General features: G+C 41.0%; 1 protein-coding gene across 2 annotated transcripts in view; it reads left to right on the top strand.

Moving 5' to 3' along the window:
* Positions 1-214: 214 nt before the first annotated feature.
* Positions 215-21,826, top strand: part of LOC117328050 (voltage-dependent calcium channel gamma-7 subunit-like) — a 95,209-nt gene continuing 73,597 nt past the window's right edge. For both annotated transcript variants that reach the window (XR_004532789.1, XM_033885383.1), the window contains exon 1: positions 215-991. Coding sequence is in view for 1 of the 2 variants with exons in the window: in XM_033885383.1 (XP_033741274.1) it covers positions 790-991 (202 nt within the window). In the remaining variant the exon portion in view is untranslated. The remainder of the gene's footprint in view (positions 992-21,826) is intronic.

The following is a 21,826-nucleotide window of genomic DNA, read 5'->3' as shown; positions in this document are numbered from 1 at the left end:
CATGTGCGGTATAGCTGTTGTTCCTCCAATCCTCCATAGTGGTCGGCTGCTCCCAATCAATAGTGCAAAATTCAGTGGAAAGCCCGCGATATGTCATAATATGATCTATACTATGTCTACTAGACAGAACTGATATAGGTCTGGCTGTGGATCAGTGTGAGTATGGACAACAGTGTACATATCTATCGTCAATACGGGTATACATTCATTACACAACACGTGTCCACTCTACCAGTTAACGCATGGGCCATGGATAGATAGTGTACTCGATCAGGGCCTAAACTCCACACCACGGGTTAGGCCACACCCCCTCTGTTAGGAGGGAGGAGAAGTGAAGTCGCTCCGGGCCAATCACTGGAGGCCCTCCAGGACCGAGGAGGGACGCGGTGGTACTTATTGGTACTACATGTGACACGGGGACGGATTCGGGTCAATGGAGACTTTACAACCCATAACAATTCACTTTAGCATCATTTTGTAACTGAGGACATGAAGTGTTATGGTACAGCTGTAGAATGGTACTGGCGCCGTGTGTGTAGTGAGCTCTGGTAGCCAGATTCAGTGTAGCAGTATTAGTTGCCACCTTCTGCTGAAAGCACGTGTCAAATCATTTTTACTCAATGAAAATTTATTGACGATGGATGGGAACCTCCGGTAATGGACGAGCTCACTGCTATTTATGGTAGGACTACCTGTAGAGCTCTAGTATTCGATATTCTATAGGATAGCAGATGAATGCCTTTCTAGCGGGTATGGCGCTAGAGTGAAGAAACCAAAACAAATCAAAAGATGCATTGTGGTCCCAAAGCTCTCACGATAGTGTCTTTTACCATGGGCGCGGTTGCCCTGGTGACACTAGTACTTTCTGTGTCCACGGACGCCTGGCTCTTCACTGTGGAACCTGTTACCGCTCATTTAGACAACCAAACGTTTGTGATCAACATGAACGTCCGGTCAGGACTCTGGAGAGTGTGTACCATTGCAGAGGACGGTAAGTCGGGCGAAAAATAAATGCATGTTTGGGCGTAGTAGAAAATTGGGTGGGAATGGTTGTCAAACATACAGAGATCAACATGTTACCAGAATTAACAAGTTTTCATAACACACTCTTCAAGGTAAAAGCCTTACTAAATGTGTCAATCCTGTATGTAAGCTAACCGAATGCTACAAAGTTACACATCAAATTCTTTACATTCATTGTAGCTATAGGCGGAGTTTCTTTTCTGTTTCTTTTCTTTCTTTTCTTTTACGGATATCTATAACTATGTTGTACACCGGTAGACTGATTGATGACGATGTCCAGGGGTGGAGGAACATTAATTTACCTAAACAATTATTTGTTAGCAAATTTGTGTGTTAGTAGGGATGCTACATTTGTTACCTTAAAGAGAAAAATGAAATCTTTATATCACAATATGAATAGCTACAATGGATGCATCTGCCTTCGAAGTACAATTACTTCTCTGTGAATGAATGACCGTCACATGCTCTCTCACCTCGTAAATCGTCCCCCCTCCCCCCCCCCCCCCCCCCCCCCCTACACACACACCCTTACCCCGACCCCAAGCCCCCCAATGACTATTGCCAGTCTATATTAATTCTCAGATCAGGGTAGATTGTCATTCCCTTTGAATAAATCCGTTAGTAACTGTACACTATCATACGTTACTTTCTGTGTTTCTCTTACTACGTACACGGTAATTCATTTACGTCACTTCCTGTTTGTACCTCTAGCTGTACATGTAATATATGTGTACAATTTCCTGTGTGTGAACCTCTTGCTGTACATGTAATACATGTGCACCACTTCCTGTGTCTGTATCTCTAGCTGTACATGTAATACATGTGCACCACTTCCTGTGTGTGAACCTCTTACCGTAGTACGGCCATCATGTATGATATTTCCTGTGTCAGAACCTCGTTCGCTTAGTACACGATCAGACGTCACTTCCTGTGTCAGAACGACAGTGTTCTGCATATAACACTTCCTGTCTCTGAACCTCTTTGTACGTGAGGTCACATTCCACTTCCTGTTTGTGAACTTCTCTGTACATGGTCACATTCCACTTCCTGTATCTTAACTTCTCTGTACATGGTCACATTCCACTTCCTGTATCTTAACTTCTCTGTTCGTGGTCACATTCCATTTCTTGTATCTTAACTTCTCTGTTCGTGGTCACATTCCACTTCTTGTATCTTAACTTCTCTGTTCGTGGTCACATTCCACTTCTTGTATCTTAACTTCTCTGTACATGGTCACATTCCACTTCCTGTATCTTAACTTCTCTGTACATGGTCACATTCCACTTCCTGTATCTTAACTTCTCTGTTCGTGGTCACATTCCACTTCCTGTTTCTGAACCTCTATGTACGTGGTCAAATTCCACTTCCTGTGTTTGAACCTCTCTGTACGTGGGGTCACATTCCCCTTCCTGTTTCAGAACCTCTCTGTACGTGGTCAAATTCCACTTCCTGTTTCTGTAACACTCTGTACGTGGGTCACATTCCCCTTCCTGTTTCTGAACCTCTCTGTACGTGGTCAAATTCCCCTTCCTGTTTCTGTACCTCTCTGTACGCACCAATGCCACCTCCCTTGTCTGAATTTATCTTGTGTAAATTAACGATAAAGGTGCGTCCGTGTATATACACAATTTTCATTATGGAAGTCTGAGGTAATCTCCGTGTCTTCTACCAGGTTGGCAGCGCTCTGTAATCATTAATCATGCATTTGTGATATGTTGGACATTAGTTCTATAGCAAGAAAATTATATAAAATTAAATGTAAAAATGCTTTTTTCTCTCTCTTATTATACCAAAAGGAAGTCCTGGATTACCGGATAAAAATATTGTTTATTTATTCAGTTTGGTCGGGAAGTAATTACATCTTCTAACAGCAGTTGTCAGTGATCGTGTCGCCAGTACCAGTCAATTGTTTACAGTGGGTAAGAAAGTGGCATTGATTTGTTCGGGACGCAAAGCTTGGCGACTATCGAAGACAGGAGATACATGTACATGATGTAAATAATGAAAATTATCTGGCAAGCTTCTGAGTTACGATTGACGATAGATCGTCTAGATATGCGAGTCAGGGAATTGAAAGAATGCATATCTTTACGTGTTACATATCAAATCATAATATTTATGCGCAGGTCTTTTGTCCAAGAGCTATGTAGTAGCGATTTATTATCCAGTGTTATGTGTGTACGTGAGAAATATTCAAATCCGCCACAATTGCCTGAGTGCATTGAACATTTTTTATGATACACTCGACACCATACATAATTTGAAATAAACCTAAAGCCTAAAAAATTAAGCGTCTGCTGGAGGTGTTGGAAACACTGCTTTTTGGTATTGTGACTACCTGGTACATGTCAGCTACATGCACGCTATCATTTCGTTTAAATTCACAGGTCGCGTGGCGTATCCTACTGCCGTACAAGTCTGAAAGCGGCCATGGATAGGTGATTTTACTCTCAAATTAATGGACGACATTTTGAATTAAACAATCACAAAATAAATATTTCTGATAGTGCTTTTGGAAGTAGGCTGGTGATCACCGTCGGACTAATCTGGGCCTGTGATTAAAACAATCTTGTAGTTTTGACATTTTATAATATATTGACCATGGGTTTTGTTTATACCTATGTAATGTAATTACAAGAAAGAGAGTAAATGACTTGATGTGATGCAATGATTACGTGTAAGGTCAAAGTGACGTTACGACCATTTACTTAATATCAGCCCAATTAAACACCACTATGAATGTATCATACAAAATAGTTTATATCAGATTCATGAACCCTTTTTATTTGAACAATCACAAACTGGATCTAAAACTGAAATCCGTAAAGCAAGAATGCATTCTTCGACAGCGTGTTTTACAATGTCTCATGGTTCGGTTACGGAAGTTTAAAACAATTTCTGTATTTGAAGTATTAAGAACATGGTGTTCATACTGTACACAAATGTTTCCGGGAGTACGGAGTGTTGATACTGTACATCAATGTTTCCGGGAGTACGGGATGTTCATACTGTACATCAATGTTTCCGGGAGTACGGGGTGTTCATACTGTACATCAATGTTTCCGGGGGTACGGGGTGTTCATACTGTACATCAATGTTTCCGGGAGTACGGGGTGTTCAGTACGGGATGTTCATACTGTACATCAATATTTCCGGGAGTAAAGGATGTTCATACTGTACATCAATGTTTCCGGGAGTACGGAGTGTTGATACTGTATATCAATGTTTCCGGGAGTACGGGGTGTTCAGTACGGGATGTTCATACTGTACATCAATGTTTCCGGGAGTAAAGGATGTTCATACTGTACATCAATGTTTCCGGGAGTACGGGATGTTCATACTGTACATCAATGTTTCCGGGAGTACGGGATGTTCATATTGTACATCAATGTTTCCGGGGGTACGGAGTGTTGATACTGTATATCAATGTTTCCGGGAGTACGGGGTGTTCAGTACGGGATGTTCATACTGTACATCAATGTTTCCGGGAGTAAAGGATGTTCATACTGTACATCAATGTTTCCGGGAGTACGGGGTGTTCATACTGTACATCAATGTTTCCGGGAGTAAAGGATGTTCATACTGTACATCACTGTTTCCGGGAGTACGGGGTGTTGATACTGTATATCAATGTTTCCGGGAGTACGGGGTGTTCAGTACGGGATGTTCATACTGTACATCAATGTTTCGGGGAGTAAAGGATGTTCATACTGTACATCAATGTTTCCGGGAGTACGGGATGTTCATACTGTACATCAATGTTTCCGGGAGTACGGGATGTTCATACTGTACATCAATGTTTCCGGGAGTACGGGGTGTTCATACTGTACATCAATGTTTCCGGGAGTACGGGATGTTCATACTGTACATCAATGTTTCCGGGAGTACGGGGTGTTCATACTGTACATCAATGTTTCCGGGAGTACGGGATGTTCATACTTTACATCAATGTTTCCGGGAGTACGGGATGTTCATACTGTACATCAATGTTTCCGGGAGTACGGGATGTTCATACTGTACATCAATGTTTCCGGGAGTACGGGGTGTTCATACTGTATATCAATGTTTCCGGGAGTACGGGGTATTCAGTACGGGGTATTCAGTACGGGGTGTTCATGTTGTACATCAATGTTTCCGGGAGTAACGAGTATTCATACTGTACATCAATGTTTCCGAGAGTACGAGTGTTCAGTACGGAGTGTTGATACTGTACATCAATGTTTCTGGGAGTAACGAGTGTTGATACTGTACATCAATGTTTCCGGGAGTACGGGGTGTTCATACAGTACATCAATGTTTCCGGGAGTACGGGGTGTTGATACTGTACATCAATGTTTCCGGGAGTACGGGTTGTTCTTACTGTATATCAATGTTTCCGGGAGTAAAGGATGTTCATACCCCGAGTTACGGGATTTCCAAACACCAGTTTTAGTTATCATGATTATTTGTTCCGTCTATTGCCGGAGACAGTAATATACCCCTGGGTGACGTGGTGTAGGGTGTGAAGGACCTCATGCATAAGTAATCTGGTCTTTTAGTGGTACAAGATTCAGTAAAGTGCACATTTTAGAGAAACAACAGGCTTCTACAATAATCTAATATAAACACATCAGAATCAGCTCAATATCCAGCGATTTCCATGAATAGTACATGGACTGCTGTGTTAAATAATGTTCTCGTGTTAATGGGTTTCGACTGTTTTTGTGTCGTTGTGTCGTCTGTCGTCAACGAATCTTTACATGCAGCGTTTTCCATGGAGTACATTATTAGGTCAAGATCTGGAACGATTGACTCAATACGAACAGAGCTTCGACTTTTCAATTACAATCACCTGTCATAAATCTACATATCACTTACACTCACCTGCCATCAATCTACATATTACATACAACCGCCTGTCATAAATCTACATATCACTAACAATCACCTGTCATAAATCTACATATCACTTACAATCACCTGTCATAAATCTACATATCACTTACAATCACCTGTCATAAATCTACATATCACTAACAATCACCTGTCATAAATCTACATATCACTTACAATCACCTGTCATAAATCTACATATCACTTACGATCACCTGTCATAAATCTACATATCACTAACAATCACCTGTCATAAATCTACATATCACTTACAATCACCTGTCATAAATCTACATATCACTTACAATCACCTGTCATAAATCTACATATCACTAACAATCACCTGTCATAAATCTACATATCACTTACAATCACCTGTCATAAATCTACATATCACTAACAATCACCTGTCATAAATCTACATATAACATACAATCACCTGTCGTAAATCTACATATCACTAACAATCACCTGTCATAAATCTACATATAACATACAATCACCTGTCATAAATCTACATATCACTTACAATCACCTGTCATAAATCTACATATCACTTACAATCACCTGTCATAAATCTACATATCACTTACAATCACCTGTCATAAATCTACATATCACTAACAATCACCTGTCATAAATCTACATATCACTTACAATCACCTGTCATAAATCTACATATCACTTACAATCACCTGTCATAAATCTACATATCACTAACAATCACCTGTCATAAATCTACATATCACTTACAATCACCTGTCATAAATCTACATATCACTAACAATCACCTGTCATAAATCTACATATAACATACAATCACCTGTCGTAAATCTACATATCACTAACAATCACCTGTCATAAATCTACATATAACATACAATCACCTGTCATAAATCTACATATCACTTACAATCACCTGTCATAAATCTACATATCACTAACAATCACCTGTCATAAATCTACATATCACTTACAATCACCTGTCATAAATCTACATATCACTAACAATCACCTGTCATAAATCTACATATAACATACAATCACCTGTCGTAAATCTACATATCACTAACAATCACCTGTCATAAATCTACATATCACTAACAATCACCTGTCGTAAATCTACATATCACTAACAATCACCTGTCATAAATCTACATATCACTAACAATCACCTGTCATAAATCTACATATAACATACAATCACCTGTCATAAATCTACATATAACATACAATCACCTGTCATAAATCTACATATCACTTACAATCACCTGTCATAAATCTACATATCACTTACAAATCTTGCGACCCGTCCATGTTACCCTCTAGCAATTCATACAACCCCTGTACTTCACCCCTAGTCATTGTTTAGCCTTCTGTGCTACCCCTAGCAAATCTTGTGACCTCCCCCTATTATCACAGCAACTCTAATGACCTCTCTATTATCACAGCAACTCTTGTGACCTCCCCCTATTATCACAGCAACTCTTATGACCTCTCTATTTTCCCAGCAACTCCTATGACCTCCCCCCTATTATCCCAGCAACTCTTGTGACCTCTCTATTTTCTCAGCAACTCTTATGACCTCCCCCTATTATCCCAGCAACTCTTGTGACCTCCCTCTATTATCCTAGCAACTCTTGTGACCTCTCCCTATTATCCCAGCAACGCTTGTGGCCTCTCTATTTTCTCAGCAACTTTTATGACCTCCCCCTATTATCCCAGCAACGCTTGTGGCCTCTCTATTTTCTCAGCAACTCTTATGACCTCTCCCTATTATCCCAGCAACTCTTGTGACCTCTCTATTTTCTCAGCAACTCTTATGACCTCCCTCTATTATCACAGCAACTCTTGTGACCTCCCTCTATTATCACAGCAACTCTTGTGACCTCCCCCTATTATCCCAGTAACTCTTGTGACCTCCCCCTATTATCCCAGCAACTCTTGTGACCTCCCTCTATTATCCTAGCAACTCTTGTGACCTCCCCCTATTATCCCAGCAACTCTTGTGACCTCCCTATTATCCCAGCAACTCCTATGACCTCCCCCTATTATCCCAGCAACTCTTGTGACCTCTCTATTATCCCAGCAACTCCTATGACCTCCCTCTATTATCCCAGCAACTCTTGTGACCTCCCTATTATCCCAGCAACTCCTATGACCTCCCTCTATTATCCCAGCAACTCTTGTGACCCCCCTATTATCCCAGCAACTCTTGTGACCTCCCTATTATCCCAGCAACTCCTATGACCTCCCCCTATTATCCCAGCAACTCTTGTGACCCCTCTATTATCCTAGCAACTCTTGTGACCTCCCCCTATTATCCCAGCAACTCTTGTGACCTCCCTCTATTATCCCAGCAACTCTTGTGACCTCCCTCTATTATCCCAGCAACTCTTGTGACCTCTCTCTATTATGCCAGCAACTCTTATGACATTTCCCTATTATCCCAGCAACTTTTGTGACCTCCCTCTATTATCCCAGCAACTCTTATGACATTTCCCTATTATCCCAGCAACTCTTCTGACCCCTCTATTATCCTAGCAACTCTTGTGACCTCCCCCTATTATCCCAGGAACTATTGTGACCTCCCTCTATTATCCCAGCAACTCTTGTGACCTCCCTCTATTATCCCAGCAACTCTTATGACCTCCCCCTATTATCCCAGCAACTCTTGTGACCTCCCTCTATTATCCCAGCAACTCTTGTGACCTCTCTATTTTCTCAGCAACTCTTATGACCCTCCCTATTATCCCAGCAACTCTTGTGACCTCCCTCTATTATCCCAGCAACTCTTGTGACCTCTCTATTTTCTCAGCAACTCTTATGACCTCCCCCTATTATCCCAGCAACTCTTGTGACCTCTCTATTATCCCAGCAACTCTTGTGACCCTCCCTATTATCTAAGCAACTCTTGTGACCCCCCTATTATCCCAGCAACTCTTGTGACCTCCCTATTATCCCAGCAACTCTTATGACCTCCCCCTATTATCCCAGCAACTCTTGTGACCTCCCCCTATTATCCCAGCAACTCTTGTGACCTCTCTCTATTATCCCAGCAACTCTTGTGACCTCCCTCTATTATCCCAGCAACTCTTGTGACCTCCCTCTATTATCCTAGCAACTCTTGTGACCTCCCCCTATTATCCCAGCAACTCTTGTGACCTCCCTCTATTATCCCAGCAACTCTTGTGACCTCCCTCTATTATCCCAGCAACTCTTGTGACCTCTCTCTATTATGCCAGCAACTCTTATGACATTTCCCTATTATCCCAGCAACTTTTGTGACCTCCCTCTATTATCCCAGCAACTCTTATGACATTTCCCTATTATCCCAGCAACTCTTGTGACCCCTCTATTATCCTAGCAACTCTTGTGACCTCCCCCTATTATCCCAGGAACTATTGTGACCTCCCTCTATTATCCCAGCAACTCTTGTGACCTCCCTCTATTATCCCAGCAACTCTTATGACATCTCCCTATTATCCCAGCAACTCTTGTGACCTCCCCCTATTATCCCAGCAACTCTTGTGACCTCCCTCTATTATCCCAGCAACTCTTGTGACCTCTCTATTTTCTCAGCAACTCTTATGACCCTCCCTATTATCCCAGCAACTCTTGTGACCTCCCTCTATTATCCCAGCAACTCTTGTGACCTCTCTATTTTCTCAGCAACTCTTATGACCTCCCCCTATTATCCCAGCAACTCTTGTGCACTCTCTATTATCCCAGCAACTCTTGTGACCCTCCCTATTATCTAAGCAACTCTTGGGACCTCCCCCTATTATCCCAGCAACTCTTGTGACCTCTCTATTTTCTCAGCAACTCTTATGACCTCTCCCTATTATCCCAGCAACTCTTGGGACCTCCCCCTATTATCCCAGCAACTCTTGTGACCTCTCTATTTTCTCAGCAACTCTTATGACCTCTCCCTATTATCCCAGCAACTCTTGGGACCTCCCCCTATTATCCCAGCAACTCTTGTGACCTCTCTCTATTTTCCCAGCAACTCTTATGACCTCCCTCTATTATCCCAGCAACTCTTGTGACCTCCCCCTATTATCCCATCAACTCTTGTGACCTCCCTCTATTATCCCAGCAACTCTTGTGACCTCTCCCTATTATCCCAGCAACTCTTGTGACCTCTCTATTTTCTCAGCAACTCTTATGACCTCCCTCTATTATCCCAGCAACTCTTATGACCTCCCCCTATTATCCCAGCAACTCTTATGACCTCCCTCTATTATCCCAGCAACTCTTATGACCTCCCTCTATTATCCCAGCAACTCTTATGACCTCCCCCTATTATCCCAGCAACTCTTATGACCTCTCCCTATTATCCCAGAAACTCTTGTGACCTCTCCCTATTATCCCAGAAACTCTTGTGACATCTCCCTATTATCCCAGCAACTCTTATGACCTCCCCCTATTATCCCAGCAACTCTTATGACCCCTCCCTATTATCCCAGTAACTCTTGTGTCATCTCTATGCGTTAACCCAGCCACTCTTGTGATTCTTTTGTGATTCCCCCTTCCTCCCTTGTTACACGCATCGTGTATGAACAAATTCGTGTATGAACAGTGACGTCCCAGATTAAATTTCGATTTTTTGGAGCTCTATGAGTGTGTGTATCAGTGTTGTGTGAGCAGTGTTGTGAGAGCGAGTTGGCAGAGGAACATTGATTGATCTTCTCTACACGTTAAACTCTCCTGAACACGATATAGGCTATTGCTTTCCCCTATCGCCACGCCGCCGTCATAACTTCATTTGGTAATCCAATGTTGGAGAGATGTCTCGTATAATTGCCTGGGGTTAATTTGATCACAACTTCAATATGACGGTAATATGGGGAGGATGTGACGATGGTGATGTAATACTTTATTATCCCTCGGTAAAATATCATGGTAATACCCCTTTCACCTGGCTGACGACCAGCACAATCTCATCCAAATGATTACACTTCCCTCCTATTCCAATTCGTTATCTATTCCAAATGTCAGCTCCTTACCTGTATTTCAATACGTTTACACCTGAGTCCTGGCTGTGTCTTTTGACATAGTATGTTGCTAGTATATCGGAAGTTTGCAGCATCTGCTTTGGAACATTCCTGTGTAAATACTTGTACAATTAACACGTTTCATTCCGTTTACCAAATTGAAACTGTTTACATTTCGTATTGGTAATTCCAGAAGTATTTAAGAGAGCGAGTTGTACAACAACCATGCTCACTCTTTGTGGCATAACGACACTCTCAGAACGGTGCAATTCCGCGGCAAAATCACACCCTCAAAACGATACAACTCTGCGGCCAAATCACACCCTCAGAACGGTGCAACTCAGCGGCAAAATCACTTCCTAAAAACGGTGGAATTCTGCGGCCATATCACACCCTCAAAACGATACAACTCCGCGGCCAAATCACACCCTCAGAACGGTGCAACTTTCGGCAAAATCACATCCTCAGAACGTTGTATCTCCGTGACCAAGTCACTCACTCAGAACGGTGCAACTCCACGACCAAATCACACCCTGAGGACTGGTTATCTCGCGACCACATAACACATTCAGAACGGCGTAATTCTGTGGCAAAGGCAAGCACTCAGAACGATGTAACTCGGAGGGTAAGTCACTCACTCGGAACTCACATCGCATAACTGTGTAACTCCGCAGCCAAATCACCCTCTCAGGACGAAGTGACTCGATCCGTGGTCAAATCACATACTGCGGAAGGTGTAACTCCACAGCCAAATCACACACTCAGGACGAAGTAATTCGATCCGGGGTCAGATCACAAACTCTGGAAGGTGTAACTCTGCAGCAATCACACATTAATAGCAGTGTAACTCTGCTACCAAATCAAGCACTGAGGACTATAACATGGTGACCAAACCAAGCACTTAGGACTATAACATCGCGACCAAATCAAGCACTGAGGACTATAACATCGCGACCAAATCAAGCACTGAGGACTGTAACATCGCGACCAAATCAAGCACTGAGGACTCTAACATCGCGACCAAACCAAGCACTGAGGACTCTAACATCGCGACCAAATCAAGCACTGAGGATTTTAACATCGCGACCAAATCAAGCACTGAGGACTGTAACATCGCGACCAAATCAAGCACTGAGGACTCTAACATCGCCACCAAATCAAGCACTGAGGACTATAACATCGCGACCAAATCAAGCACTGAGGACTCTAACATCGCCACCAAATCAAGCACTGAGGACTATAACATCGCAACCAAATCAAGCACTGAGGACTCTAACATCGCGACCAAATCAAGCACTTAGAACTCTAACATCGCGACCAAATCAAGCACTGAGGACTCTAACATCGCGACCAAATCAAGCACTGAGGATTGTAACATCGCGACCAAATCAAGCACTGAGGACTCTAACATCGCGACCAAATCATGCACTGAGGACTCTAACATCGCGACCAAATCAAGCACTGAGGACTCTAACATCGCGACCAAATCAAGCACTGAGGATTGTAACATCGCGACCAAATCAAGCACTGAGGACTCTAACATCGCGACCAAATCAAGCACTGAGGATTGTAACATCGCGACCAAATCAAGCACTGAGGACTCTAACATCGCGACCAAATCATGCACTGAGGACTCTAACATCGCGACCAAATCAAGCACTGAGGACTCTAACATCGCGACCAAATCATGCACTGAGGACTCTAACATCGCGACCAAACCAAGCACTGAGGACTCTAACATCGCGACCAAATCAAGCACTGAGGATTTTAACATCGCGACCAAATCAAGCACTGAGGACTGTAACATCGCGACCAAATCAAGCACTGAGGACTCTAACATCGCCACCAAATCAAGCACTGAGGACTATAACATCGCGACCAAATCAAGCACTGAGGACTCTAACATCGCCACCAAATCAAGCACTGAGGACTATAACATCGCGACCAAATCAAGCACTGAGGACTCTAACATCGCGACCAAATCAAGCTCTGAGGACTGTAACATCGCGACCAAATCAAGCACTGAGGACTATAACATCGCGACCAAACCAAGCACTGAGGACTCTAACATCGCGACCAAACAAACCACTGCACAGTTTGACAGAATCCCCTGTCTTCTCTCTGAGGAAAACAAGTTGTCTTACTTCTCCCGCTCTCGTCTCTCAGAGAAGTTACCGTGTAAAGTACATGTACAATGCCATCATTTTAATACATTAATTGGGATTGTACTCTTCATTTCGCCATTAATCCTCGCCAACTTACTTTGGTCCCACATAGTCTGACCATGGTAATCGTTTGTCTCTCTATCCCGGAGATGGTGTTGGCTTATTAAGTTAGATGTTGTATTCGTTGGCAGATACGTTAGTCTGGGTTCTGGTGTTATGGATATAATCAAAGTAATTTTCCTATCTGTAAAATCACGTGTACAATTTACAGAGTAAGGACCCATATCATTCGGCAACATTAAAATGTGATGTACCCAGATATATATTGAGTGAACGATCTATCTCACAGTGCACTGCAGTCACCTAATTTACCTTCGCGTGTACGCCACACGCCACAATTACTAGACAAGCGGTAGCCTCCGTATTTCTGTGAGTTATGAAATATGTGATGACCTATATATCTGTAATTACAAGATTATTGACGACCGTGTATTATCCATACAGCTTGTAGATTGATTTAGTTTTACTGACCCGGATGGAAGCGCTCCTTACCGTGGATACCAAGAGAAACCCCACGTGGTCGGGCAGGTAGTCCCATATTTTTTCACTTCCGATCGTGGTATCGAACCCAGTCGTCCTAGGTGAAAGTCTAATATGTTTCCATCGTGTCACCCGACCACCTAATGTAGCTTGGTAACAATTTCCAGAGGGAAAACTGATGACGTAGATAAAACTGTTCATTTTTGAGTTTAAGATATCTATTATCCCGGAACTTATAAACCCATACAACAAAACTCGTAATTAAGAAGGACACCAACTACTTGGTTTTCTGTTTCATTTGTTGAATGCTCATCCCGACTTAAAACAGCCAATTAGATGTGTCTAATTAGTAAATAGCTGTCACGCTGATGGCAAGTAATGGTAATAGTCGCCGTTTATTTCACAAGCATGCACCAAGCTGAATTACTTAATGGGAATTAGATGGTCGTCGTGTGGATGCAGTGGGCTGTCCATGCTCCTTTTCATTTGTCCTATAGACGGTCAATTTCGCTGTAAAGTGACATTTTATAATAGACAGCAGCTTTATTTTAACTATTTATTATTTTTCTATTTTTTAATCGGAAAAGACGCCGTATGTAGACTATGTACCATAAAGGACCAAAAAGAGCAAATCTTTAATGAGAGTTCAATAATAACAGTTTCAGGACGTTTTTCATCTGCGAAAAAAAGAACGAAAAATGATCTAATCAGCCATAAGCTGTTGTAAGCAACTTTTATATGCTCCTAGACTCTCATCCTGGCATAACCTTTACTGTTGTAAGTTTTACGTTTCCTAGACTCTCATCCTGGCATAACCTTTACTGTTGTAAGTTTTACGTTTCCTAGTCTCTCATCCTCGTATAACCTTTACTCTTGTAAGTTTTACGTTTCCTAGACTCTCATCCTGGCATAACCATGACTGTTGTAAGTTTTACGTCTCCTAGACTCTCATCCTGGCATAACCTTTACTGTTGTAAGTTTTACGTTTCCTAGACTCTCATCCTGGCATAACCTTTACTGTTGTAAGTTTTACGTTTCCTAGACTCTCATCCTGGCATAACCTTTACTGTTGCGAGAATATTTAACCTGGTATTCATGGCAAAATACGTCATTTGAAAAATTCAAATCAAACTCAAATTCAAATCGCGAAATGTTCATCGCGATTACATTTTCCAAAATGCGTCAAATTTTAGTCAAACTGAAAGTGATTTGAAAAAAAAAACCCGCACATTAAACAGAAATATTCTAACGCCCTTTGAAATAAAATCTATATTTTATGAAATTCGGATGTTATTAAATCTGCACCACTTTAAGTAGATTTGTGTGTCGCGCATCCTATAAAGACTCCATCTCTGTATCGACACTAGCTTACAGTAATGATGACAAACGGTTTATACATTATACATTTAGGTATGTGTGATATATAGCGACTTCATGTGTCACAGCACATCTGTGGTGTATCGGGTTTGGTGTTCAATCTTCTTACCCCATCAAATTGTAATGTGCTATGTTGGAAATGGATGTGCATCCGTTGATAAAGATCGATGATACAGTGATATCTAGCACAGCATCACACGGCGTCTCCGCTGGGTGTCGCCACCAGCTTGCACCAGAAGATGTATTATAGAGGATGGCAATAGCCTCTTCCTGGAAATGAAACCTTTTCTATCACTTTCTATTTTTTCATCGCTTTACTCGTCGCTGTGTGGATTCGCAAAATTTTCGTGTATATGCATAGAAAAGAATTCACAACAAAATACCAGGTACAGGTAATGAGGTACCGTCTCCAAACACGTGACATGATAATTCATCTACTACAGCAGACAACAAAGAGTTACCTGTCCTTCTCTGGGTACATAACCCAGATGATATGTGTGGTCTATAAATAGAACAACACACCGGAAGCTGTAAAAGAAAGGCAACGTGGATGGCATATTTTCTTATGAAAAGAGAAAACACGCTGTGTGATCTGATATATAGTATAGAATCAAAATTTATCTGAAATGTCTTCAAGTTAGAACACATTTCATTCCGTCCATGACTTATTCATTACCACGAAATCGCGTGTCGAGCTGCATGTAAAAGTCAGCCAACATCTAGTAGTCACCGTACATGCAGACTTATAATCATTATGAAGTGATATACACATATCGGTGTAATATATGAAGGGATGCCAATATCGTGGTGTGTATAGTTGAGACAGCTATGGCCTAGTCCATCACTGAGAGACAGGATAATAGATCTATGTTGGATGGTCGGAATGATGGATAGAAACAAACGCACGTTATAGCGGAGCCCGAGCACCGCTATTTACACGACATATAGATCAAGCAATCCCCTCAGAGGTTGAAAGGCACTGTTATTATATTTTCTTTTATGAAATTTTATAAGAATATATCATCCTGCTTGACATTCTGAACGGTCTTTATTTGAAAATGGGAGGCAGGAACGGGGAGCTTGGAAGTCTACTTGGCAGCATATCTGGGTTAAACTTCGGTTCGAAAACATTCAAATATCTATGAGATAAAAAGCCTGGTGCTGTCTCCACGCAGTGCTATAAGTGACAGGCTATCTGGCACCACTGTCTCCACGCAGTGCTATAAGTGACAGGCTACATGTATCTGGTACCACTGTCTCCACGCAGTGCTATAAGTGACAGGCTATCTGGCACCACTGTCTCCACGCAGTGCTATAAGTGACAGGCTATCTGGCACCACTGTCTTCACGCAGTGCTATAAGTGACAGGCTATCTGGCACCACTGTCCACGCAGTGCTATAAGTGACAGGCTATCTGGCACCACTAGAACAGAGGTGGCATTCACACGTCTCCTATCACAATTCTTCTAGAGAGTTTATGTACCGTTGTTATAGAACCTGATTGTATCTGCAGCTATACTGATGTTAATGATACGTGTGCAATTATATAACCCATATTTACATCTACGGTCCAACCAATCAAGTATCCACTGGCGATACGTACGCCACCGCGAGTCATTAGTACGCCAACGGTTAGATCCCTCCGCCAGATCCCAAGTGTTGGCGGTTTATTTTGGCGGATGTAGATAGGATATTGGCAATGTATGACGATAGCTCTGACACAGACATTGCTACACATTTCGATTTTTCCGATAACATGGTTCGGTACTGCGAGTATGTAAATGTACTTGCAATAGATATGCAAATGGCTTATATGTTAAAGAAAAGGCTAGGATTCAATTTCCGATTTAAAAGTTGCGTACTGTTTAGGTAGATTTGGAGTAAAATGAAAATCTCTCTTCATGACAATGACATATTTGAGGGACACAACTCTTCAACATACATTTGCAGATTGAACAAGGCCATCACACGACATTCTCTATAGAATTGTGTGATTTGGCTGTCCGATAACGCCAGTCCCAAATGGCTTAATTTCGTTTCTATTGAAACGTGATGAGGGAAATAAGGGTGTAATGGACGTGTACTGACACCGACGGGAAGTACATGTAGGTGTGGGATTTACTGTAGTGAGAACATAATTGTATAGTGTCAATGGAGACCAATGATGTCGCTGTGATAGACCACGGCTTTGTTGGTGTCCGGTGCCATCATTTCTGGTAGAAAGATATGGGTAAAGTAGCGAGGAAAACACCAGGATTGTTTGATATCGCCAAGAAAAAAAAATATATAAAAAAAACAACAACAACAAAAAACAGTATTTCCATACAATATCTGAATGTCGTGTCCTTGCAATTGCCTAGTTCACTTATAATTATGAAAGTTCGCGCCATGGGAACTGCACGTAGATTAGTACTAGAAACAAATAATACTGGTGTGCCACGCGAACGACAATGAAAAGAGGATTGTTCGTGTAAAACTTCCGTGTAAAGGTTTCCGTCCTTTTCTTCAATTACCTCCATGGAAAGTTTTCCTCTGTTAAAAACAAATCCTTCGTGTCTGTTGAATTTCCTTTCCCTTTCCTGTACCTCAGATTAAACAATACACGTATGTTGAATGATTACCGTTCTGCTAAATAGTGTCGATGTTCTGTCAGTGTTTGGGTATTTTGGCGATCCGCTGTTCATAAGCTATAGTCTTTCGTGGAAGGTTTCCTGTCCGCTCTTTCAGTGTAATTGAAACACGTCCAGGTTGTCGTCTCGTTGTCCGGGGACTTTGTTGGCATAGTCCAGACGTTCTTAGCTTGACATCATAGACAGCTAAGGTAAGTGTCCTGTCGTATTTCGGACCAAGTGCTGTCCAAATTGTGTTTAATTCTCTCGCGTTACACAAACAATGCTGTGGGTTCTGTGGAGTTTTGGATTCATTCAACTTGTGAGTTCCACGGTACCTGGTTTAGATAACCAACATAAGGATTCGTTCATTATGACATACAACCTGTGCTCGCGCCCATCACTTACTTCTGTGTGTTTCTCACAACACTGATACTGTTCCGTGTCGACAGTCGAGTGATTTGTAGTCGGCTACCAGTTCTAACATGTTGACTGCCTGTATCCAAAGCTCTTGTCACAGTCTCTGCAAATACTGTACAGTGAATTTGCGATCCTTACCTGCGGTTACGTAATCCTCCAACCTGGTTTCATCCTGTCTATCGTAACCATCTAACGGTTTGATGTTATGACTGCTGTAGTCACTATGCTGTCAACGTATACCGTAAATATAATGCCATGTCGTTATTTTTCTATCATTTTGTTACTTAAAACAATGCACGATTAAATTTTGTTGATTAAAATTAGGCGTCGAAGATTGTTCGTTCTTCCGTGTACTAATTTTGGACTGTAATTTGAATACTGCTTCACATATTTCTACGAGACTTCGTACTCAGGTCTAATCGGCGTCCTGCTTTTGCTATTGGTCCTTTCATGTATGTGTTTGTTTCTGTAACCATGAAAACCAACAAAGTAAACACTAAATGTCTGATTGTTTATACACTGTACCTGTAAATGAAGCTGTCTTTCATTTTGTTGGATTTCAAAACATTAACAATTGTCATGGAAATGAGTATCCAAATCTCTCTGCTTTTCTGAGCTACATGTACAACTCCGAAACCCTCCCACATACATTTAATCTACCTACTTTAACGTTAAAGTAATGGCATTTTAATGTTTTTTTTCTGTTTTCATGTCAACAAATTGACAAACTAAGCAAAAATCATTTTCTGTCAAGAACAGATCTCTCCCGTACCACGTTTGTACATTGTATCTGTAAAGTTTGCTGATGGAAAATTGCCATATTTAAACTAACAGTTCGGTAAGGGAGATAAAACCACACAGTGCGATATATTGGGAAATTTTCTTTGCAAAGGCTTACACATTAATTATCTTAAGACAACAATTGACGTAACTTTGTCAGTACAACGTACCCCAGACTGAGGATAGATGATGATCGTGGTTATTCTGACAAGTCGTGCTCATGCTATCACATAAGGAACGCCCAGTTGCCCCATTACTTTACTGGAATGATGATCTTAATATAATGTAACCATCCCTGTGGGAGAAATAGAATCTATCACTGTTGTATATATTGATTATGTAACTGAAGCGGAAGAGATTGTTTATTATTCATATAAGTATCTACAATGTTCACACAAAGCCTTATCTTGTATGTGATCTAGTTCTTTGAGACATTTCTTCACCAACACCCGTTTAAGTTCCATACACCGATCGTTGGAAACACCTTAGATATCCAGTGGAACGTGATTCACTGATATTTCCAGTGTAACGTAATTTACCGAGATCTCCAGTGTAACGTAATTTACTGACATTTCCAGTGTAACGTAATTTACCGAGATCTCCAGTGTAACGTAATTTACTGACATTTCCAGTGTAACGTAATTTACCGAGATCTCCAGTGTAACGTAATTTACTGATATTTCCAGTGTAACGTAATTTACCGAGATCTCCAGTGTATCGTAATTTACCGATATATCACGTGTAACGTAATTTACTGACATTTCCAGTGTATCGTAATTTACCGAGATATCACGTGTAACGTAATTTACCAAAATCTCCAGTGTATCGTAATTTACTGACATTTCCAGTGTAACGTAATTTACCGAGATCTCCAGTGTAACGTAATTTACCGAGATCTCCAGTGTAACGTAATTTACCGAGATATCCAGTGTAACGTACTTTACTGAGATATCACGTGTAACGTAATTAATGAAATCTCTATTGTAACGTAAATTATTGAGATTCCAGTATAACGTAATTCTGCATCTCCAGTGTATCGTAATTTACTGACATTTCCAGTGTAACGTAATATACCGAGATCTCCAGTGTAACGTAATTTACCGAGATCTCCAGTGTAACGTAATTTACCGAGATCTCCAGTGTAACGTAATTTACCGAGATCTCCAGTGTAACGTAATTTACCGAGATCTCCAGTGTAACGTAATTTACTGACATTTCCAGTGTAACGTAATTTACCGAGATCTCCAGTGTAACGTGATTCACTGATATTTCCAGTGTAACGTAATTTACCGAGATCTCCAGTGTAACGTAATTTACTGATATTTCCAGTGTAACGTAATTTACCGAGATCTCCAGTGTATCGTAATTTACCGATATATCACGTGTAACGTAATTTACTGACATTTCCAGTGTATCGTAATTTACCGAGATATCACGTGTAACGTAATTTACCAAAATCTCCAGTGTATCGTAATTTACTGACATTTCCAGTGTAACGTAATTTACCGAGATCTCCAGTGTAACGTAATTTACCGAGATATCCAGTGTAACGTAATTTACCGAGATATCCAGTGTAACGTACTTTACTGAGATATCACGTGTAACGTAATTAATGAAATCTCTATTGTAACGTAAATTATTGAGATTCCAGTATAACGTAATTCTGCATCTCCAGTGTATCGTAATTTACTGACATTTCCAGTGTAACGTAATTTACCGAGATCTCCAGTGTAACGTAATTTACTGACATTTCCAGTGTAACGTAATTTACCGAGATCTCCAGTGTAACGTAATTTACTGATATTTCCAGTGTAACGTAATTTACCGAGATCTCCAGTGTATCGTAATTTACCGATATATCACGTGTAACGTAATTTACTGACATTTCCAGTGTATCGTAATTTACCGAGATATCACGTGTAACGTAATTTACCAAAATCTCCAGTGTATCGTAATTTACTGACATTTCCAGTGTAACGTAATTTACCGAGATCTCCAGTGTAACGTAATTTACCGAGATCTCCAGTGTAACGTAATTTACCGAGATATCCAGTGTAACGTACTTTACTGAGATATCACGTGTAACGTAATTAATGAAATCTCTATTGTAACGTAAATTATTGAGATTCCAGTATAACGTAATTCTGCATCTCCAGTGTATCGTAATTTACTGACATTTCCAGTGTAACGTAATTTACCGAGATCTCCAGTGTAACGTAATTTACCGAGATCTCCAGTGTAACGTAATTTACCGAGATCTCCAGTGTAACGTAATTTACCGAGATCTCCAGTGTAACGTAATTTACCGAGATCTCCAGTGTAACGTAATTTACTGACATTTCCAGTGTAACGTAATTTACCGAGATATCAAGTGTAACGTAATTCACTGAGACTCCAGTGTAACGTAATTTACCGAGATCTCCAGTGTAACGTAATTTACTGATATTTCCAGTGTAACGTAATTTACCGAGATCTCCAGTGTATCGTAATTTACCGATATATCACGTGTAACGTAATTTACTGACATTTCCAGTGTATCGTAATTTACCGAGATATCACGTGTAACGTAATTTACCAAAATCTCCAGTGTATCGTAATTTACTGACATTTCCAGTGTAACGTAATTTACCGAGATCTCCAGTGTAACGTAATTTACCGAGATCTCCAGTGTAACGTAATTTACCGAGATATCCAGTGTAACGTACTTTACTGAGATATCACGTGTAACGTAATTAATGAAATCTCTATTGTAACGTAAATTATTGAGATTCCAGTATAACGTAATTCTGCATCTCCAGTGTATCGTAATTTACTGACATTTCCAGTGTAACGTAATTTACCGAGATCTCCAGTGTAACGTAATTCACCGAGATCTCCAGTGTATCGTAATTTACCGAGATCTCCAGTGTATCGTAATTTACTGAGATATCCAGTGTAACGTAATTAATGAGGTCTATGTTGTAACGTAATTTACCGAGATCTCCAGTGTAACATAATTTACCGAGATCTCCAGTGTATCGTAATTTACTGAGATATCCAGTGT

This window comes from Pecten maximus, chromosome 1 (genome assembly GCF_902652985.1).
Source record: "Pecten maximus chromosome 1, xPecMax1.1, whole genome shotgun sequence".
Taxonomy (NCBI): domain Eukaryota; kingdom Metazoa; phylum Mollusca; class Bivalvia; order Pectinida; family Pectinidae; genus Pecten; species Pecten maximus.
Note: the sequence above shows the minus strand (reverse complement) of the source record. Positions and strands in the feature narration are given on the sequence as shown.